This window comes from Alligator mississippiensis, chromosome 4 (assembly GCF_030867095.1).
Source record: "Alligator mississippiensis isolate rAllMis1 chromosome 4, rAllMis1, whole genome shotgun sequence".
Classification (NCBI taxonomy): domain Eukaryota; kingdom Metazoa; phylum Chordata; order Crocodylia; family Alligatoridae; genus Alligator; species Alligator mississippiensis.
The window spans coordinates 234052533-234076185 of NC_081827.1; the positions used below are offsets into that span (position 1 = coordinate 234052533).

The 23653-nt window shown below is 43.2% G+C and overlaps 1 protein-coding gene across 5 annotated transcripts in view; it reads left to right on the forward strand.

Moving 5' to 3' along the window:
• The window catches only part of LRP1B (LDL receptor related protein 1B), a 1609743-nt gene that overhangs the window by 682950 nt on the left and 903140 nt on the right, over window positions 1-23653 (forward strand). For all 5 annotated transcript variants that reach the window (XM_019480601.2, XM_059727405.1, XM_059727406.1 and 2 more), the window contains one exon: window positions 8208-8465. In XM_019480601.2, the coding sequence (XP_019336146.2) occupies window positions 8208-8465 (258 nt within the window). The remainder of the gene's footprint in view (window positions 1-8207; window positions 8466-23653) is intronic.

Here is a 23653-nt window from a genome sequence, read left to right on the forward strand (position 1 = left end):
AGCCCATGACAAATGGATGCCCATATCATGTGAGCCATCCAAGGAAGTGATGATTGCTGGACAGATCATCTTCTCAGATCGAATATGAACATCCAGCTTACTTCAAAACACCACCCAAAAAGCAGCCAAAAGCAATGCAGAGGATTTTCAACATCAGAGTTTTTCAAGATTCAAAGGTCTGCAAGGATTTCCAACATTATCTTCATGAAAAGCTCTCTGCTCTGTCCACAACTGAAGGCAAAATTGAGAAACTCTACTCTGGAAGAGATTCAAAATTGCTGTCCACATTGCCTATGATTAATCCAGTGGCTTTACCACCCTTGATACCAGAACTAGATGGATGAAAGCCCTCCTCAACTGGAAGAGAATGGATCATTCTGCTTAGCAAGATGAAACCTCATTTCAGCAGAAGAATTAAACTTATCATCATCTCAATGTGAAACTCAAAAGAGGAGCTAGGAAATAAAGATAAAGCCAAAGATGCTGAGCTTTACACTGAGAAGCACGACATGCATAGTTTATTTCAGGTAGCAACAAACATCTGTGGTCCTATTTTCCAGCAATTGCAGAATGGTGCAATGCTTCTCCAAGATAACAAATGTATCTACGCTAGATGGAATCAGCACTTTGATGCTCTCCTGGACAGTGAATCAACTGTGAGGGATTCCATCACTGAGTCTGTTCCCCAATACTACAAAAGGGGATCCCTTACCAACCCTCCTATGCTAGAAGAAGTCTGTCATGCCATCAAGGAAACCAAGAACAAGGCTACTGGACCAGATGACATGACTTCTGAAATCTACAAGGCTGGTGGTGTCAAACTGGTACCGAGACTCTGAGACTCCACAAAGTTATTCTTTGAATTTGGAATAACAAGGAGATTCCTAGGGACCTGAGGGATGTCAAAATCATGAGTATCTTCAAGAAAGGAGATAAGTCTATGTCCAGGAACTATCAAGGTATCACCCTCCTTTCCACAGCAGAGAAAATCCTTGTCTGCATCCTCCTGAACCATCTTCTATCTCTTGTGGTTTCAGACCATCCTGTGGAACAATTGACATGATCTTTGTTTCCTACCAGATCCAAGAAAAGTGTTGGAAACACCACCAAGCCTTGTATATGGCCTTCATTGACCTCACTATGTCCTTTGTCAGAATTCATTTTATTTTATGTCTCTTTGGAGTATGCCACAAATTTAGGTAGCAATATTTTATAGATAAATCATAAATCATCAGAAGGAAAGCTGGGGTGGGTGGAGGAGGGGGGGCACGTAGACTTTGAAGCACATATATTCTGGCCTTTTTAAAATGTAGAATAATTCAACACTTTATTTCATTGTATAATCCCATTAGAAGTGGTAAATTATATTATATAGTTACTAATATTTTGTCATGTTTAATTTGAAATGTTACAAGTAATAAGGTTTCTACCATTTCTTTTGAGAAATTATTCCTCAGTGTAGTCCTGTCTGGAAGCTTTGTTTGATAGTGAGTCTGTATTTCCCTTTCTTATTTTAAAAGGAGATAGAATCATCTCTCATTTTTGTGTCAGAAACAATATAACCTGTACTTGCCAGAGCCACAACAGAAGAAAGAGATAAAGACTTTAAATTTGCTGTGCTTCATAAATGGAACATGGCGAAGTGATCTGTGTAATTCTGCATATATTCAGAGCTATTGGCCATGTAAATGATTTTGAAATCAGTACTTTGGAATGAATAAATAGGGATGAGGAAGATGTTTTGGAAGCCAGACACAAGAAAGCTGCAGTATTTAATAAGATTATTGAGAGAGGCTGTCACTTTCAAAATCTTTCTAATTTCTACTTTGCTTTATCTGCCACAGTCAAAGGCTTTTATATTTTTATTAACTTCACTTGAATCCTGATGCATCATAACATCTTTCTAAATTATTCCTAATTCTGTTATAAAATGACTTTTAAAATTATTTATATATTCCTAACTTGTCTTCACTGGAATTTTAAACATGGTTGATGAACCTGTCGATTGCTGCATTTTCAAATATCCCCTAATCTTCTCATTGCTTTAAGTTCTGTGTTGTCTCTATTATTTCCTTACTCAGTGACTTCATTGTTTTCTTGTTTAAGTGTTGGGTGCACTTCACAGTTGTTCACAAGTTCCAGTGGAATTCATCATTGGTGTGACTCACTTGATAATACGTATCTAAAAGAAAAAATGTAGGCTTGACTGTAATAGGGAACCAGGGATTCCCTGTTACTTTAAGGGTGGCAAACAGCTGAAGGGAGTTGCTTATCAGGAGCCAGGAAGGACCAGGCAGTAAGGCACTGGTAGGCTGCAGGTGCCCAATGCAGAATAGGTGGCTTAGCAATAAGGCAACAAGGCAGAGTGGCCAGTAGGTCAGCAACAGTATGGAAGGACAGAGCTTAGACCGCAGAAGAGGTATCCTGCTGCAGCAGTTAGGTCAGTCTGCAAACCTAATGAGGGACACCTGCAGCTGGCCAAAGAAAGGCACACAACTCCCAGGGGTCTGGCTTAGTAGATATATAAGCCCAAGGCTAAGTCTGGGGAAGGAGTCTGACCGTGCAGACTGGAGGGGAAAAACCTCCTAAGCAGACAGGTTGTAGAGGATTGCTGGGCTGACTCCTGAACTGACACAGGGAACTGCAAGTAAGGCATAGATGGCTTGCAGGTTAAAATGACCAGGGTAGGGGCAGGGTTGGGTTGCAATGCCAAGAACTGAGGTTTATGTTCAGACCCAGTGTGGGGCAGTTTGTTACAGTCAGCAGACTTATTCTTTTGCTTACAGTTTATACCAGTGGTTTAACCAGTGGAGGAGGGAAGTCCCATTTGAATGCCTAAGTTAACAGGAACTTTGGAGACTTTGAGGGGTGAATCCCAAGCCTTGGAGATATGGATATTGGACCTGCAGGGTGGTAGCTGGGGCCTGAGAGAGGCCTTGGACTGAGGCTGGGTGCCCACTGGGAATCTTAAAGATATGGACACATGAAAGGGCTAGATCTTGGACTAGGGATCAGAGCTTATCTGGGCAGTTAACTGGTAATGCCTGCAAGGCATGGGCGTGGATGTAGGAGAGGATGGAGGCCATGAAATGGACCACTGAGGCTCATGGTATGCTGATACACTGATCAACAACAGACAAGAAGTCACTCTGGGAGCCTGGGCAGCTTCCCTTTTCTGAATTAAACAGTTACAGTAAGGTGTTGCAGAAAAGAGAACAGAGGGAAGAATAGGTAACCACAGCAAAGCAAGAGCTACATGACCACCAAGAGCATTACTACTGCACCTGAAGATATAGTGATGCTACATTGACCTTTAGGTTTCTAATTTTTTTTTTTTTTTTTATAGTTGTTTTGGTCACTCTTACTGCTTGCTTTTATTTTAACTCCTCTGACAGATTTATCAGCACATTGCTTCTTTATTTATTTATTGGCCCTCATTTTAAATATTTTTTTTTCTGTCTAATGGTAGTTACTCCTAATATCTGGCCTGTGTACTTAAACTTCTTTACTCATATCTGTTCTGGTAAACTGAATGAAACACTAAGAAAAGGCTGGATTGCCCTACAATTTCCAATACAATAGCTCTTTCTCTCACCTTGCCTAAAGGTTGACTGTCATGGTCTTGATCTGCTATTGGTGATCAAACAGGTGTCAGTAAGCAATTATTGTCTGATTGGAATCTAGCTATGTAGGTTTAAACTTCTTCTTTGTTCAGTCTGGTTTAGAAAGAAAAAATAGGATGCAATTTCATCAACAGTTTTCAAACTTGAAACGGAGATTAATAATAATTGATTCCCTTGCAAGTGGCTATGCACTGTTTCAAACCAAAATGGAGACTCTCTATATTTAACACAAGTGTAAATGCAGGACTTAAATAGGGATGCAGCTTGTAATAGGATGGGCTTGTCCTTCAAGAGGGAGCAGTCAGCCCTGATGAAGAAACCCATCTGTGGAGGTATGCCACTAAAACCATAAATTTTTAAGGGAGAGAGTAGGGGTGGGGAGAACCTGTATAAAGGCACAATTTTCAAGCAAGAGACGAACTATGAGCCAAACAAACTTCTTATCAAGAAGGGGCCACCCTGTGGTGTTGAGGCTAGAGCCCAAGGACCTGTCCTGGTGCCTGTAGCAGGACTACAAGAGTTGTTTGTAGAATTGTTTGATGTACAATGACTGTATTTTTATTTGGAGGACTGTCTCAGGGGAGCATAGTGAGGCCACCAAGCATGTGCAGGCTAAACCACCCACTTACACAGCATTAGAAAGATTCACTTTCATGTTGTTTTCACTGGCACCCATCATAATGCTAAAGGAAGCATAACTAGTTTTGTGGCTCATACAATTTATACATCTCATGTATTTATAAATCAGTACCAAGTTGGGTACCTAACCCACCCCACTTACCCAGGCTTAGGAGCAGCACTAATTAATAAGTGAAAGTACCCATCTAAGCATTCATGTAATAAAACATTTTATATTTTAAATATTTGTACCTCATTAATCTGCATATTGTTCAAAGTTATTAGCAACATTTTGTTTCAGTCAAAGCACATCAGAAGTGAATCATTTATCCCTATAACCTGGTCATATTTCACTTCTTAAATTTGTTTCTAAAATGCTCCCTGGGCCTGTTCTTTACCCTGACATGGGGCACGTCTACACATGCAGTTTATTCTTGAGTAAACTACTCAGGTAAACACTTCTGGGCAGGCATCTATATGCACAGGAAACTGGGAGCAGATTTGCTGCTCCCAGCAGCAAATGGCTCCTGCTTCTTGCAACCCTGCCACCACCAGGGGGAGCTGCAGGTTCTGGCCACAGCTGCCTGCAGCTGGCAGTCATCTTTAAAAAGGAGTCCCTCTCCCTCCTCCCTGGGCAACTGGTTTTCTGGCTGGGAGCAGCATGCAGTGCCCGGGAGCAGCACATGGCAGCTCTCCTACCACAGCCTCTGTCTCCCTGTATCATGGCTGCTCTGGCCCCTGTCCCTGGCAATGACAGCCAGTGCCTGCAACACCCAGCATGGGAGCTTGGTGCAGGACTGACATCCATGCAGTGAGGCAGTGCTAGGCAGCACCTGCAGAGTCTGGGCAGACTGCTAGGGGTTGTCTGTGGCCAGGTGGAGTTGGCCCTTGTGACCAGGAGCCATCTGCAGCTGGGCCTGGCTGCTGGCAGGCCTGGCAGATGCCTGCAGCAGCTTGCAGGGCTGGATGGCACAGCACTGTGATGCCAGGAAGCAGCTCTGGGGTGCAGACTGGCTGCCTGAGTTGCCCTGCAGTCTGTGCCAGGTGTGGCCACAGGCTGTCTGCTTGTGTCCAAGGCTCCAGACTGCCTGCAAGTTTTAAAGGGGCCAGGGCTTAGGGCTGTGCTGAGGCTGGCAAGGCCCCTAGTGACAGGGCTGACTACACATACATTACTATGCAGTAACTACTCACGAGTAAATTTGCTACTTCCATTTGCAGGTAGCAAAGTTACTTGTGATTAGAGCATTTTACTAATCAGTAAGCATGTGCATGTAGATATGCTCATTTACTGCACAGAAAAAAAACTGTTCTAATTGTGAGTAAATGTGCTACCTGTGCAGTAAAGCATCTTATGTAGGTGTGCCCACTACATATTTTCTCAGTGGAAATCTCAAATCCCATATTCCACTGGCAACCAGCTACTTTATAGAATCATAGAAAATTAGGGTTGGAAGGGAAATTCAGGAGGTCCTGTATGTCAACATCCTGCTCAAAGTAGGACCATCTCCAACTACATTGCCCTAGCTAAGGCTTTGTCTAAGCAAGTCTTAAAAATCTCCAAGAATGGAGATTCCACCACCTCTCTAGGTAACCTGTTCCAGTGCTTTACTACCCTCCTTGTGAGAGTTTTTCCTAATGTCTAACCAAAACTTCCCTTGCTGCAACTTGAGACCATTGCTCCTTGTTCTGCCATCTGCCACCACTGACAACAGTCTAGTTACATCCTCTCTGTAGCTATCTTTCAGGGTAGAAAGCTGCTATTAAGTCTCCCTTCAATCTTCTGTTCTTCAGGCTAAAGAAGCCCAGTCCCCTTCGCCTTTCCTCAAAAGCCATGTGCCCTAGCCCTCTAACCATTTTTGTTGCCCTCCACTGGTCTGTTTCCAATTTGTCCACATCCTTTCTGTAGTGGGGACCCCAAAACTGGACACAATACAGCAGATGTGGCCTCACGAGCACCAGATAAGGGGAAGAATCACTTCCCTCGATCTGTTGGCAGTGCTCCTACTACTGCAGCCCAGTATGCCGTTTGCCCTCCTTGCACGGAAAGCTAACTATTGGCTCATATTCAGTTCATTATCCACTGTAACCCCCAGGTCTTTTTCTGCAGATCTGATGCTTAGCCGATTGATCCCCAGCCTGTACTGGTGCATGAAATTGTTCTGTCCGAAGCGCAAGACTGCATATGTCCTTATTGAGACTTGTGCAATTTTGGGGGGGTTTTTTTTGGTCTAGTCCTCGAATTAGTCTAGATCTCTCTGAATCTTAGTTATACCCCCTAGCATATCTACTGTTCCCCCCCAGCTTGGTATTATCTGCGAACGTGCTGAGGATATACTCCATCCCATCTTCCAGACTGTTGATGAGTATATTGAACAAAACCCTGGGGCACTCTACTTGAGACCAGCTGCCAAATAGACATCAAGCCATTAATCATTACCCTTTGAGCCTGATGATCCAAGCAGTTTTCTATCCACCTTAAAGTCCATTCCCCTAACCCATACTTCCTTAGCTTGTTTGCGAGAGTGTTGTGGGAGAGTTTATCAAAAGCCCTGCTAAAATCAAGGTGTATCACATCCACTACTGTCTATGCATCTGCAGAGCCAGTCATCTCATCCTACAAGGCAATCAGGGTGATCAGGCATGACTTGCCCTTGATGAATCCATGCTCACTGTTCCCAATCACCTTCTCCTCTAAGTGTTTAGAAATGGATTCCTTGAGGACCTAGTCCATGATCTTTCCAAGGACTGAGATGAGGCTGACTGGTCCTGCAGTTCCCTGGATTCTCCTCCTTCCCTTTCTTAAAGATGGGCAATATATTTGCCCTTTTCCCATCATCTGGAACCTCTCCCAGTCACCACAGTTTTGAAAGATAATAGCTAGCATTTCTGCAATCAGATCAGCTACCTTCCTTAGCACTCTTAGATAGATCACATTTGGCATGATGGACTTGTACATGTCCAGATTTTCTAAATAGTCCCTCACTGTTCTTTTGCCAATGTTGGCTGCTTACCTTTTCCCCGAGCTGTGCTGCTAAATGCAGTAGTCTTGGAGTTGACCTTGCATGTGGAATGAGTACTTCAGTCTTTTCCACATCATCTGTCACTAGGCTCCCTCCACCATTTCTTGGTAAACATATTCTAGTTGGAACAATGGAAACCTCATTCCAAGATGCTAATCATTGTGAGAACAGTAATTTAAAGGGAAAATTGATGTATTTTAATTACTGAAAGTTGTCCTGGAACATTCAGGGGTATGAGCATTTGGAATGGGTTCTTTGTAAGAACCTGAGTTGTATAAATTTAATTTTTTCCATAACTTCTCTTTCTGGTACATTTCTGCTACTTCTTTTGGCAGTAATATTTTAGTGTATAGACCCTTGCACCTCTAGCTAGCGATGTTAGTTATCACCTCTATAATGTAGTTAATTTTCACTAAGTTATTAGCATTCCAATGTGGACTCAGTCTTTGCTGAATTCTAATCTCCAATGTAGTAGGGAAAAACTATCTATCCATTTCCATTAACCATGTCTGCTACAAAAAATTAGTAAAATGTCTTGCCAGTTTTCTTAAGCCAGGTGTTCCTATTTTTTTGTTTTTGTTTTTCAGATCTCTGAAAGTATCTGTAATTTGAGTAGAAATAATACACATTTGGTCCTATTTCCTTCTCTTATGAGTTACACATAAAAATGTTCTAATAAAGATGTTTTGAAGGTACATGATTCAAATCTAATTCATTTTCTTCCCTGATAGAGTGAATGATAAGAAACAGCCAGATAAAATATTATTTAATTTAAGCTCAGCAATTCTGGTATATTCTAAGCAAAATATATTTTCATTGTATTGTATTGAGCTATTTTAACTAGACAGCTCAGGTAAACAAATACTATATTTCTCTTGGAAAAGATGGAAATAGCATGTGGCTCTTTACTTGTCAACTAAAATTTTCCCCCCTTTTTATTTTTTAGAGCCTAATGATAGACCACCTATTCTTCTGATTGCAAACTCTGAAACCATTGAGGTATTACATCTTAATGGAAGTAGAGTGTCTACCCAAAGTTCAGTAAAAGGAACTGGAATTCATACATTGGATTTTATTTACAACGAGGATATAATTTGTTGGATTGAATTGAGAGAATCTTCAAGCCAGTTGAAATGTATCAAGATAACAAAAACTGGACAATTAACAGACGAATGGATAATAAGCATTGCCCAATATCTCCACAGTAAGTATTTCAGTTTTGTTAGATAGATTCTTTTTAGTAAACAGTACAAAGTGCCTGTTCTTCCTACGTTTCCTACAGACTTGAAAACTAGTTTGGAGCTTAGTGTTGCTGATAATTTGATATCTTCTGTTACTTTACTTATGCATTAAACATTGAAGCCCACAGAGGCATTTCGTTGTTATTTCCCTCACTAACACATAGACACAACGATTGGCAAAAAAACTGTGAGTTTTCACAAAGTCTAATGCACTCTGTAATAGGTATAATATTACAAAAAGCAAGCCAGCACAAATGACAAAGAAACCTGAAAATGCCTTAATGCCCACAACGTGTTGATAGATAACACTTGAAAATAATTGTTTACTGCCAGACAAATGATAAACTGCTAATTAGCAACATATACACATGATTGTCACATTTACTATAGTTTAACAGAGCATCACTATTTTCAAACACTACTGTAATATTTCCTAATTTACTGGAAGTTTCTCACTTTTCCACTAGGAAGATTTAAAGCCACCCTCACATTGAGTTATTCCACTTCACACTTTAACTAAAGTAGAAAGACTGTGGATTGCCGACTGTAGAATGCCTCTGAATTGAAATTTTCATCATTTTGCATTAGCCCTCTTTTGCTAAAAAACTCTTTAGGGAGAAATGGACACCAGTTAGATAATTCGGATCTGATCTCAAGCCCCCTCACCATCAGCTATGAGACTGTTCAAATCAAAGGCTTGATTGGAACTATTATGAAGATGGGGACAGCTGCAAGTTATAGATATCAGTCCTATGATTAATTTCTGCATTTAGGCTACTAGTCCTTTGAGGCTTCACAATTGCACTTTAGATCACCAAGAAAACTGCTCTTTATAGTGCATGCCTATAGGAAAAAGAACTTGATTTCCCAAAATATCCCCCACCAACCATGCCTTTCCCTTAGATGAGTTCTTAGGAATGAAGAGTTCTTCATTTTTTAAATGAGGTATGCTTCTTTTGTCAGCCTTTTTTCTAGATGTTAATATTGATTTACTGTTTTGAGCTTTTACCTATTTTATTGGAATGTTACATGTTGTGCTTTCAGAAGTCTTTCAGTTTTAACTGTGAGAAATCCAAAAAGTCTCTTCATCTCTTTAGTATGACTTTAAGTGCATGTGCCCTAATTGCACTTGTCATTGTTTTCTCATTATTGTATACAGTGAAAACAATTAGCTGAATTACCTGACACAATTAATATTTTGTGTTTAACAGTATGCCCTCTAGTAATCATCAAAGTGAAGCCTGAATGCTCAGCTTTTCCCTAGTTCCAATCTGTAACTTTTTTTTCTGGTTTGCTTTCCAAGTATGAAAGGCTTACTAATTTGCACAGTGCTGGGGTTTGCGTTAGCTTATATGTTTGCCAAAATATGGCTATGAAGTGAATACAGTGAGTGAATCATTTTTTCTCATATACTGCATATACTGGTTTGTGGACACCATAATATGTTTTCTAAAACCTTTCATCTAGACATTTGGACTAATTACTTTAGTACTGAAATTTTTCTGGCTGTGTGCTGCAAAGATTTGTTCCAACTCCTAGTTGGAACTTCAGAAACACTGTAGTAATCTTATTCCCCCCCCCCCCCCCCCCCCCAAACTCATCCAACTGGCACTCATAATCAAGGAAGTCCCAACAGGACCTAATTTTTCCTTGCAGGATGGTAGTAACTCCAACTGTATCCTATAAGAGAGGATAGGCTCTTTCATGGCTATGGTCCAAAGTTTACAGTGGATTACATTTTGGCATGTTCCTTCTCTCTTCTCTCTCCCTGTCTCACGTGCACACAGTCCCTCTTATTTTTCCTCATTATGCAGTGTCTACTTTTGACACTCAAAATTAATTCAGTTTATCTAACAGCAACTAAAGAATCCCAGCCTCAGCAGTTTCTTATTGTGCCTGTTTGTGCAGATATGCAGGTTTTGTGGCAGATCAAACAAAACGAATGGTCACACCCATAACATTTTAAAAAGAAAAATAAACTTAACATAACCTAACAGAGATAAATGTTCCATTTGTTGCTCTTGGTCTGTTTCTCAACCATTAAAGGCTTGTGTACAAATGCCTCCAGGCTTTGCTGTGAAGCTCCACAATGGAGCACTGCACACATACTCCACATGTGCTAACCCCAAAACAGATCATATGTAGCCACCTTACTATGGTGCTGGAAATGCACCAATAAGCCTGCCAAGCCAGGGAGCTTATTAAAGCATGCTCAGTTCTGCTTTTATGTGGCTTATCGTACCCCTTTTAGAGTTCAATGCTCAGAGAATAGGTTGACTATACTTCACTGGGCCCTCCCTAATGTATTAGAAGATGATGCAGACATGCCCCACAAGAACAAGAAACCATGCATGCAGAATCTTTGTTTGAAAAGTTCATTTATTAGCATCACTTTAGTAGATGGCACAATGAAAACATCCTTTTGGACCAGTAAGAGATTTAGCTTTTACTGAAAGATTGTTTTATAGAACAAAATGCCTGTTAGTACTGATAAATATCATGCCAGACAAATGACCCTTTTATTTGATGGCGAATAGAAGTTAATTTTCCTCCGAGACACAAGGCAGGGCCTCCTTCATTGAACATTACTCTTTACCACCTATCTTCTGCTCATCTAATTGGTGGAATGGAAGCCAGAGTGGAAGCTAGGGAAGAAATAAGGAGGCTCATCATGGTCACATAGAAAACATCCCACCTGTTACCCACCTATGTGCTTTCCTTACTACCATCTGTGGGTGAATATCTATCCCAGACACTCTGTGGTCTCCAGATCTCCCTTACATTAAGAACAATAAATATCAGTTCAATTCTTGGCTCAGCACTGATTTATACAGGGGGAGGAAGAATGTACTGGGTATGTCCTGTCACTAGATATGCCCCAAAGTTCAGCAATCTAATTGTGCTCTTCAGATAAGGCAGTAATTCCTACATCCATCACCTCTGCAGATGAAATGAAATTCTTTCTGGACCCACTCAGAGACCTACCACTCACAGGACATGCAGTAAAAACAGCATAGATCACTAGATTCCCTACAGCCTTCATCCTTAGGATGACAAGCCATGCCTGCTAATGATGGGCTGCTCAAACAAGATAAATTAATCCATCATTAATGACAGCAATTACTGAAGAGCCAACGGTAAAAGTACTTTTTAAGTTTAAGTACTTGTAAAAGCTTTGAATACTTCTACCAGCACCCTTCTTGTGGCATTATTCTGATTTATGAAACATATAGGCAGCAATACTGAGACAAATCTATCCCTGGGGAGAAAGTCTCCGTAAAACATTTCATTGGGAGGAATGTGTATACCTCCATGAGCTTTCAGATGAGAATGGCAAACTAATAGGTTCTACGTGTCAAATAAGATTTTTTTTTTCCTTTGGGACAGACTGTCCTATTGATGGTTAAACTCCCGAAGGACCTGCTGTGGGAACTGAAAGTCTTCATTAAGGGGGGTAGTTGACAGCTTTTGTGGCATTTCTTACATCTAATGTGAAATCCTGAGCAATAGGTTCTACTGTGGCTGTGAAGAGAAACTAGCTGCAGGCATTGGGACTCCCACAGGAGCTCCATTGAGAAACTTGCATTTTGATGGCAATGAGCACTGTTAATAGTGGAACAGATAATAGTCTCTGAAACTGAATATCTGAAACACAGGAACTGTGTTGAGATCTTGGGGCTTACACAGTGGCAGTGCATAAGGGGTGCACCCCCTAACTGACCGTGCTCACCACTTAGGCAATGGGCAGCGGGGGCAGGCGGGCGTGTTGGTGCCCCCCTGCAAGTACTGGCTGATTGCTGCAGCCACTCCTAGAAGCATCTGCAGCTATTGGCCACAGCAATCAGATATTGCGGGACTCGCCATGGGGGGGTCCCCCCCCCCGGGCAGCAAGATCGGCCATGGGGAATCCCCCCCCAGGCAGTGAGATTGGCTGTGGGGGATTCACCCTCCCCAGGAAGTGAGATTGGCCACAGGAAATCCCCCCAGGCAGAAAGATCAGCCACAGGGGATTCACCCCCCCCCCCGGGAGCGAGACTGGCCATGGAGGGACCCTCCCCCAGTTGGCAGAATCAGCTGCGGGGGGAGGAGGGGGGCAAAGTGGGCCCTATTCAATTTGGATTTGGCCTGAATTGAGGACAGTGATTTGATTCATTAATTTGGATCACTGTCCCAGATTCGATTTGGTCAAATCCGTATCGGAAAATTCGATGATGATTTGGAGAATCAGTGATTCAGACGTAGACACAGTTTTAAAAGTATTTTCTACATACCTTGAGGTATCAGGCACAGCTTGTGAGCGCTGCGATGCTGGGGCTCGTGGAGCATCCCACAGGAGTGTGGGGGGGTCCTCCATATGTTTGGCAGTGAACCAGGAAGTGGGTGAGAGATACTTCTGGTCAACTTCTGGGTCTGCCAGGGAGCACACTGGGGGCCTCCCCACATCCCCCCCAGCTCAGCTCAGCAGTTGGCCACAGGGAGACCCTGGGTGTCCACCCCAGACCCAGGAGGCACCAGTCACTGAGCCGAGGATGAGTGGGGGGGGGGCAGCATGCTCCTCAGCAGACCCAGAAGTGGACCAGAAGTGTTTCTAGTTCACTTCTGGGTCTGCCAAGTGCACTGGGGAGCCCCTTGTGCTTCTGTGGGACACTCCATGCATCCCAGCGATCACAAGCCCCTACTACCTAGAGATATGTAGAAAAAACATTTAAAGTTTTCTCTATGTTCGTATCTCCGAATCTTTCCAAATTGATTTGGAGGGTTCTGATTCAATTCAGAGAGATCAAAGGGTCCTATGATTAGATTTGAATTTGGAGATTCGGCCACTGAATCAAGCCAAATCTCTGCTAAATCAAAGCAGGGACCGAAGCTTCACACAGCCCTAGTAAATATCTGTCTTGAATCACTTGCAAATCCTTCTTCTTCCAGTTGCTTTTTGAGAACTTCCCAGTTCCTTTCTGGTGGATGTGAACCTGGATAACCTTGTATTGGGGGGTCTTCAAGACTTTTCTAAGTTCCAAGATAGCTCCAAGTTGTTCCTTATCTCTTTACAGAAATCCCTCTCATACAGATTTACTAAAGCAAGAGGTAGACTATCTAGCTTAACTGTAAATGGAGTAGAAGTGTTTCCAGAATTTGAAGACCTTATTCCCCCTTACTTCTTAGTCCCAAATGAGAAAGGGGTCCTCAAATTCTGTCGCTTTGTCCATTGCTTCAGATTATTAACTGAGTCATCCTTGCCTCTATGATCTCCTTCCTGGATCCCTTGTGCTATTCAAATAGCTCTTGACCTTCAGCATGCCTACTTCTGCATCTCAGTGCATCTAGAGTTTCAGGTAAGGGACCTTGCATTATCTGCTCTGCATTTCAATCTTTCCACAGCACCCCAAATATTTTCCAGGGTCACAGCTGTGATGGTTGCATGTTTAAGAAGACGGACCATCTATCCCTGCCAGTCAGAGTCCTGCTTCTTAAAGATGCTTGTTGATGAAAGAGGAAAAGTGTAGGTTACAGATGCCCACTCATTATGACCACAGGTGAACTGCCTGGTCTTCATGCCTGACAATGTGCCTGACCACAACAGATTCTGCTATTCAAAAGATTCCACTTTCATATGCATAAAGAGCATATCTATCCAGAGAGAAACCTTTCTGGATAATGCATCTCAAAGAACTGTTGCTATGGCAATATAAGTAACTGTTCATTGATTAAACCATTTCTAGAATTCTGTGCCCAGTTCTAATGTCCATATTTCCAAAAGGCTGTTGAAAAATTGGAAACGGTTGCAAAAAGGTGATATCGGAATGAACAGAAGTCTGAATGTTTTGCCTGATAGAAAGAGACTAAGTAGTAGAATCTGCTTATTTTGTCAAAGGGAAGGTGAAGACTTGATTCAAGTATTGTCTCTAAGTACCTTCATGGTAAAGAAATTTCTGACTCCACACAGCTTTAATCTAGCAGAAAATGGCAGAGTAAGATTCAGTTGTTTGAAACTGAAGCTAGACAAATTCAGACTACCAATAAGATGTAGTTTTTTTTAAAACTATGAAGAATAAGTAACTGAGGGACATGGTAGACTCCCCATCACTTGCTGTCATTAAATGAAGAAAAAGGTTGTTGTGTTTTTTTTTCTTAAAAGATGGGCTATAGACCAAACAGAAGCTTTATGCCGTAATTATTAGCTGAGGTTCTTTGGTTATATAGGAGGTCAGATGAGATAATGGCAATTCCCTAAGATCTCTGAAATAGTGACTCAGTTTTATTCCCAGATCTGAGGTTTACCTTGCTGGAGCACACTTGAAGGGAGAGAGAGGCTGCAAATGGATTTAGACAGACTACAAAAGTGGGCAGATGTGAATAGGTTGGGGTTCAATGTAGACAAATGCAGGGTGCTGCACCTTGGGAGAAGGAATCCACAGCATACATACAGGCTGGGGAGTTCCCTTCTTGAAAGCACAGAGGTGGAAAGGGATCTTGGAGTCATTATTGACTCCAAAATGAACATGAGCCGCCAATGCCAGACCACAGCCAGCAAGGCCAGCCATACCTTGTTGTCATGCATCCAAAGGTGTATCTCAAGCCAATCCAGAGAGATGATATTCGCCCTCTATGTGATATTGGTCAGGCCGCAATTGGAGTACTGCGTCTAGTATTGGGCACCACACTTTAAAAGGGATGTGGCTGGCCTGGAGAGAGTTCAGAGGAGGGCCACCCATTTGGTGAGAGGGCAGCAGGACAGGCCCTACGAGGAGAGACTGAGGGACCTGAACCTGTTCAGCCTCAGCAAGAGGAGGCTGAGGGGGACCTGGTGGCTGCCTACAAACTCATCAGGGGAGATCATCAGCAAATAGGAAGAGCCCTATTCTCCCCAGCACCACCTGGGGTGACGAGGAACAATGGTAATAAGCTGATGGAGAATAGGTTTAGGTTAGAGATCAGAAGGCAATATTTCACAGTTACGGTGGCCAAAATCTGGAACCAGCTTCCTAAGGAAGTAATCCTCTCCCCTACCTTGGGCAAATTCAAAAAGAGGTTGGATGATCACCCGTCTGGAGTCTTGTGAACCCAGCATTCATTCCTGCCTGTGGCAGGGGGTCAGGCTAGATGATCTGATCAGGTCCCTCCTGACCCTAGCTATTATGAAACTACAAACAGCCCCAGTTTGATCCCTCAGTAACCAGCCTTCTAGTTTTTGAACTCCAGGCTCAAATCCTGAAGACAACCTAGTGTTCCATCTTAAACCACAAAATGACACTCAAGACTCCCTTCCAAAGCGCTCTTCTTTTCAGCAACCATATCCTCTATTCATCAGATGTGCCTTCTGAATAAAGTCCTGTGATGGGGCAATGCTGGCCTAGAGGCTTTTCTCACTGATTACAATATTTACATGCTTATTGAAAGTATTCCAGAGTACAAAATATGTAAGAACTTTAGATTCCACTTCCTTTACCTGAATCATTAATCCCTGTTATTGTTTACAGTAAGACATTCTATATCTTTTCAGTCCAATGTGATCCTATTGCTTTGAAATTCTGATCACATATTTGAATAAAGTGTCATATAGTTGATTGGAAGTTGAATACTTTGTGCTATTCAGTCTACATCTACCCTGCACAATGCAGTCCTGCTAGAACTACCTAAGCTAGTTTAAAATGTGCTAGCTTGAGTACTGCAGTATTGCAACTCTGCCCTCTGGCTAATTTACCCTGAAGAGGGCATATAGACTATAAAATATTTTTTTGTCCAAAAACTAGCTGTAGAGTTGCCATGTAAACTGGAGATTGTCTGCGTGGCATAATGCTAAATGAACTAGCTAGAAGCAGTAAAGCCATATTAATAGAATATTTTACTTTAGCTAACTTACATTAGCTAATATGGCCATACAAGCTGCTGACAGACATGGGGAAAAAAATAGCTCTTTACCAAAAGAGGAATTGCATCAGTTTGAGCCAGCTTCCTAGTGTCTGTACAGCTCACATGCTTTAGTGGGGCTTTTTGGCTCTTTATACTAATAGCTGATAAAGGTGCCAAAAGGCCCTGCTGAAATGCATGAGTTATTTGGATGATGGGTGAACTTGTGTCAAACTCACGTGAATCCTTTCCTGGGCATGCACTGTGTTTGGTACAGGGGTGCACCAAGCTGAAAGTAAAGGGCTCTGCTTCCCCCCCCCCCCACACCTATAAGCAACCACACTTCCTGACTCATGACCTGAGCTCTTTCAGAGTTAGCTCAGGTATTTTTATGTGGCACTGCACAGTTGACAGTCGTTCATAGTTTCATAATTTCATAGTAATTAAGGGTCAGAAGAGACCTAAATAGATCATCTAGTCTGACCCCCCCACTGCTGGCCAGAGCACACGCCGGGATCACACGACCCCAGACAGGTGTTCATCCAACCTCTTTTTGAATTTACTCAAGGTAGGAGCGAGAACCACTTCCCTAGGAAGTTGGTTCCAGATCCTAGCCACCCTAACAGTGAAATAGTGCCTCCTAATCTCTAACCTGAACCTATTCTCCAGCAGCTTCTGGCCATTGTTCCTCATCACCCCAGGTGCTGCTGGGGGGAATAGGACCCTTCCTATTTGCTGCTGATGTCCCCTAATGAGTTTGCAGGCAGCAACCAAATCCCCCCTCACCTTCTGTTTGCTGAGGCTGAACAGGTTCAGGTCCCTCAGCCTCTCCTCATAGGGCCTGTCCTGTTGCCCTCCAACCAAGCGGGTGGCCCTCCTCTGAACCCTCTCCAGGCTGGCCACATCCTTCTTAAAGTGCGGTGCCCAGAACTAGATGCAGTACTCCAATTGAGGCCAGACCAATGTCACATAGAGGGGGAATATCACCTCTCTGGACCGGTTTGAGCTGCATCTTTGGAGGCACAACAAGGTGTGGTTGGCTTTGCTGGCTGCAGTCTGGCATTGGTGGCTTATGTTCATCTTGGAGTCAATAATGACTCCAAGATCCCTTTTTGCCTCTGTGCTCTCAAGAGGGGAGCTCCCCAGCTTGTATGTATGCTGTGGATTCCTTCTCCCCAGGTGAAGCACCCTGCACTTATCCACATTGAAGCCTATTACCATCCGCCCACTTCTGTAGTCTGTCTAAATCTAATTGCAGCCTCTCTCTCCCTTTGAGCGTGCCTACCTCTCCCCACATGTTGGTGTCATCTGCAAACTTGGACAACATGTTTTCTACCCCCTTGTCCAAGTCACTGATGAGCCCTGGGGGACCCCACTATTCACATCCCGCCTGGTCAAGTACGACCCATCCACCACTACTCTCTGGGTGTGCCCCATCAGCCAATTTCTGACCCATCCAACTGTGTAGGCATCAATGCCACAGTCGCTCAATTTATTAATGAGAATGGGGTGAGAGAGAGTGTCAAAGGCCTTCTTAAAGTCTAGAAAGACTATGTCCACGGCGATACCATCATCCAGGGATTTAGTTACCTGGTCATAAAAGACAATCAAGTTGGTCTGGCAGGACCTGCCTTTGATGAACCCATGTTGATTTCCCCTGGGTATGATCTCCTCTGGCCCCTCACAGATGTGATCCTTGATAATTTTTTCAAGGATTTTCCCCAAGACCGATGTGAGGCTTATGGACCTATAGTTTCCTGGGTCCTCCTTTCTCCCTTTCTTATAAATGGGGACCACTTTGGCTAATTTCCAATCTCGGGGCACCTGGCCCCCATGGACCACAATTGCTCGTACAGCCGGACCAAGGGCAGAGCAATGACCCCCACCAGATTTCTCAACTCATATAGGTGGAGGGCAATCAGGGCCTGCAGATTTAAAAAACATCAGCACTTCCAGAAGATCCCTAACTACTTCTGCCAGGCCTCGGGTCTGTGCAGTGCCATCCCCAAGATTAACCCTACCTGTGGTGGGAGAGCTGTCCTTGTCCCTATCCAAGAAAACAGAGGCAAAGAAGTTGTTAAAAATTTCGGCTTTCTCGTCTGGCGTAGCCACAAGATTACCATTTGAGTCTAACATGGGCCCTACATTACCCGGTGCCCTCTTCTTACTCCCAATGTATTTGAAGAAAGACTTTTTCTTGTCCTTAATCCTGGTTGCTAGCCTGAGCTCCACCCCTGCCTTGGCCTTCCTAATGGCCCTCCTACACTCACGGGCCAAGGAGGAGTATTCTTCTTTGGTGATAGCCCCTCTCTTCCACTGGGTGTACGCCTCCCTTTTGGCCCTCAGGCATTCTTGGATGCCTTTGCTGAGCCATGGGGGTTTCAGAGCACTCTTACCCCCCTTCTTTCTCTCGGGGACTGTCACACTCTGAGCCTGGAGGATCGTCCCGTTAAGGTACGACCATCCCTCATGGATTCCCATATCCTCTACCTTTTGGGCCCTCAGTGCCTCCCCCACTAATCTCCTAAGTTCATTGAAGTGGCACTTCTGAAGTCAGTGTCTTCAGTCTTGGTATAAGCCCTCAACACCCTGCGCTGGATGGTGAATTCCAGCAGGCAATGATCACTGTCACCCAGGTGGTCAAGGACCTGCAGTCCCCTCACCAGGTCATCCCCAGTGGCCAAGACCAGTCCAGCAAGGCATCTCCCCTAATGGGGCTCTGCACCTCCTGGATAAGGTGGAGGTCCTGTATTTCAGCTAGGAACCTACGCGAACGGTCAGACCTGGCTGACTGCTCCTCCCAGCAGATATCTGGGTAGTTTAGGTTCCCCATGACAATGACATTCCTAGACCCAACTGCCTCCATAAGCTGCACTGAGAAATCCTGGTCCAGCTCAACCCCTTGGCAGGATGGTCTGTAGTAGACACACACAGTAAGATCCCTTTTGCCTTGCCCCCCTTGAAGTTTGACCCATAGTGCCTCTGCCTGACCTTCCTCTGCCCCAAAGCTAATTCTTGATGATGTGAGTTGCTCTTTGACATAGAGGGCAACCCCCCCGCCTTTCCTCCCAGTTCTGTCCCTTCTATGTAGTGTGTATCCCAGAATGCCCACCGCCCAGTCATGGGTAGGATCCCATCAGGTTTCTGTAAGCCCCACTAAGTCTGGATTCTTCCCTGCTATCAGAAGGCAAAGTTCCTCCTGCTTGCCCCCCATACTACGTGTATTAGTTTACAGACATGTGAGGCCTCCTGAGAGTGCTCGTACCTCCCCCCTGCTCCCAGGACTGCTGTGCCCATTTTTACTTACCTGGGTTTCTGTTTCTCTTGTCGCCTTGCTAGTTGGCAAAACATCCCTTCCTCTTCGGGCAGCCCCTTTCCCCGATGAAGCTAGTTTAAAGCCTGCCGAATGAGATCAGCCAACCTAGAGGAAAAAACATGTTTACCCTTGGGTTCAGTTTGTGTCATTTCTTTTGTGTCAGTTTCATTCATGATAAATATACATTGGGTAATTTCACAGATGGAATTTTGGAATACCAGTTCTCCCCAGTGTTATACCCCGACTCCATGCGGCGCCCAGTGACTAGAGAGATGAGTAACAGAATCCATGGGCAATTGGATCATCATTAGGCAGAGCAAGCAAGGAGCAAACAACAGCACACATTGTTTACAACAGCTTTATTCAGAATGTAGACCGCTTCGGACATAGGTCCCTCACAGACACACAGCCTGTGAACCAGGGGATCTGCACTGAACATTAGTTTTTTTTTTCACATTTTACACCTTGGTTCATGCTCATTAACACCTACTTCACTTTTGCCCCTCCTTTGTTCCACCCACATCGCCTCCTCTCTCAAGCTCTGCCTCTGTTTACTGTTTGCTTCATTAACATGGAATTGCCTATGCATTTCATTCATTTACATGCCTCTCTGCTAAGAGCTCATGCTCAAGACTTTGACTTCCACTTCCTCCAGTCACTTACTGGTTCTTTCTGGTTTCTTGCTGACTTCAGCACCATCTCCAAAGGTTTTGCTTCTGCTTTATCTCCTGACAATAGCTGGTGGGCTGCATCTTGTTCTTCTTACACCATATATCCTACACACTACCCCATTGTCAGGAAACTGTTTGCCTAAGCGTTTGCAATGTTACTTTTAATATATCATTCTGCCTTGTGGTGAGCAGCTCTGCTGAGGCCACAGATTAAAGCCTTTATTCAGATGCAAATCCAGTGCTCCCCAAGATCCAAATATTATCACCCTAAAACCCAGAAAAGAGACTGCTGCAGCTGTAGGGATAAATATGGAATAGACAATTGTTTCCAAGTACCGAGGAGGGATTTTGTGAATAATATATGAAAAAAAATACAGTTTTGCTGCAGCCATCACTTGTTTGCTAAACATACCATGTAAATTTATGTTGAACCAGCATAAGTCTATTGAGGACTGACCTACATTGTAAACATTTTATATATAGAATAGTCTTTGATTAGATTATTTTGCTTGTAAGATGTAGTAACTTTTTAGTTTTGTTAGCAAGGTTTTAGAAGATAGACTAAAATAATTGTCCGTTCTGTAATCATCTAAAATGAATATCTAATTAGTTTTTTGGGAATCCAAAATGTGAGACGTTTTACAAATTTGTTTATATCAAACTGAAGGATGATTAATTTGAAATTTAAATTATTAAAAAATCAAGTAGCACATTTCTATAATATAGAATGAAACAAAATGATTCATGTTTTAAATATAACACATACTTTTCTATAAACCTATGAAGTTCATGTCATTAAGATGTTTTGTTGTAATTTTTACAGAATACTCCTTTAACTGTTCCTTAAATAAGAACAGAGTAGCATCTAAGCAATTTTTACCTTCTTAAGGCTGAGCGGACTTCAAAAGTCAAGAAATTTCCAGTAGGTCCAGAACCCTTATGTATCAAAGCCTCTTCCTTCCCATTCTTTATGGCATACGTGCCATCAGTTTCCCTCTATGGACAGTTTAGTTTGTTGACTGTTCAAACTGAAAAATCCATTTATTCCAGGGTAATGAAAGGCCAAGTGAAACAAAAACAGTGCTACATCTTCTAAGGTCACAATACCCACCTTTCCCATCTGTATCTAAGCAACTATCTTTGACTGTAGCAGTTCCCAGAACTCCTTTATATTCCCTGGGCCACAGACTTCAGGCTCTTGTATGATCTTTTACCCTAAGGGAAGCCCAGGCCCAGTGCCTAGCAAAGGTAGTGGCTCTGTAAGCTATGTTGCTTTATGTAGCCCAGTTCTGTGGGTGCTAATAAAAGTTTTACTGTTGTAAGTCTAGAGCCTGGTTTGAGGTTTTAGTTATTTTAAACTCTCTGTCTGATGCTATTCTAAACTGAAGTTAAAATATACAATAAATAATTTACTGCCAAAAATACCATCTCCAAACTATGCATTTGTATTCCATCATTTACTAAAGATTTTCCTGATTTTTTTACTCATAAATTCTCTTTCTGTTTTGATGACATGTAACTTCTCTCTTTTCAAACTCCTTTGTTACATTTTTAAGGCAAAGTTAGGGAAGTACCCAAGAGTCTGCCAAACTTTTCTTCAATTAGCCTAATTGGCAGCTAATTTAACACTTATGCCTGACCACTAATTTATTAATGCCAGCATTTCATTAAAATAAATAATGAAATAATGAAGTGCCAAATAGTAAGGCCTTATCCAAAGTCTATTAAATCTAAGGTAGGTTTTTCCTTAATTTCAGTGAAGTTTGGATGATGTTAATAAAAAGGTATCCCCCATCTATTAAAATACCGATTACAATTTCTCTGTAAATTTCTACACAGCTGATGGTAGGAATCCACTGGCACTACTGCAATCTAACCTGCGAATTGCAAAAAGCATGAGGTTCAGAAGCAGAGACAACTGTCATATTGTTTTGTTCATCATTTTTATAGTGAAGTATATAAGCACGAGAACTATGAAATACATCCTAAACACCCCAAATATTCTGTAGTAATACAATGGTGCTCAAACTTTTGGCTCCATGGGCCAACTGAGTGGTGTGGGACATATGAGTAGGTCAGATTAAGCCTTCCATGCCAGGATTGGGCCTAAACTGCCTCTGTCTGGCCCTGCTCACCTTGATAGGGCCCCATGCAATCTTGGCTGGCTACCACACACCAGGATGGGGTCCTGTAATGGCCCTGAACACAGGGATTGGGCCCTGAGTATCCAGATGCCAGGATCAGGCCCCAGGGCTCAGAGCTTGCCCTGACTGACTCCACATGTGGGGATTGTAGCCTGGCACCCATGTCTGCCCCACTTGGCCCTGCACTGCCCCCTCTCTGACCTACATACCAAATTTTTGACCCTGGGGCCTGGTGCTGCCCACTCCTAGCCCTGTGTACTGGGATCAATTTGACAGAGTAAGGCTAAGTACAGATGTTCAAAAAGCCCCTGGCAGAAGCACTCTGTTGTGCTTTACTTAAAGCACTATAAGTTGGAGAGTGAGTAAACTGAACAGTCATTCGCTCTTCATGGGGAGGGCTTGGAGCCTGCTCTCTGTGGCCACTAGAGGTACTCCCTAGGGCCTCCCTGGAGGCTGCTGGAGTGGCCTCTCTCCCCAGCCCTGCCTTCCCCTCCCCCCCCCCCCCCATTTGGTGACTGTCAGCAGTGACTGTGAAAGGAGTGATCTCAGCCCCCTTCTCCCATATTCCTCCTGACCAGGCAGCTGTGCACTGTGGGGCTGAGGCTGTTGCAGTAAGACAGACCCTTGACCCTTTCCCCTGGGGGGCACTCTTACCTGGCAGCCCTTCTGGGAAAATGGATCAATAACACTTGGGGGAGCAGGGCCAACCTAGCGCTCACATAGAGCAAATAACCTCTTCCCAAGGCTAGAGAGCCACCCTGGCAACACCACCTGGGATAGCAGTGATCATGCTCTGTGAACCCTCGATGGGATCTGGCACAGACATTTGATAAAGTGCTTTAGCCTTATCCATCACAGATTAATTTAGAGTGCAGTCTGCCATTTTTAAGTGTCCTAAGAGCCATGAATGCCTATTCACTTATGGCTTCAGAGCACTTTCTGCATGCTTAAAGCATGATAGGTGTAACATCTATACCTAGCCTGAGATTTCTTACAAAAATCAATTTGGATGGAAACAGAACCCATGTCTCTAATACAGAGATTTTCAACTTTTTTTTTTCATTTGTAGACCCCTAAAAAATGTCAAATGGAGGTGCAGACCCCTTTTAATTGCAAGCATGGATATTCACATGCTTTTGATTGATTATAGTTATTTTTCATGGACCCCCTAG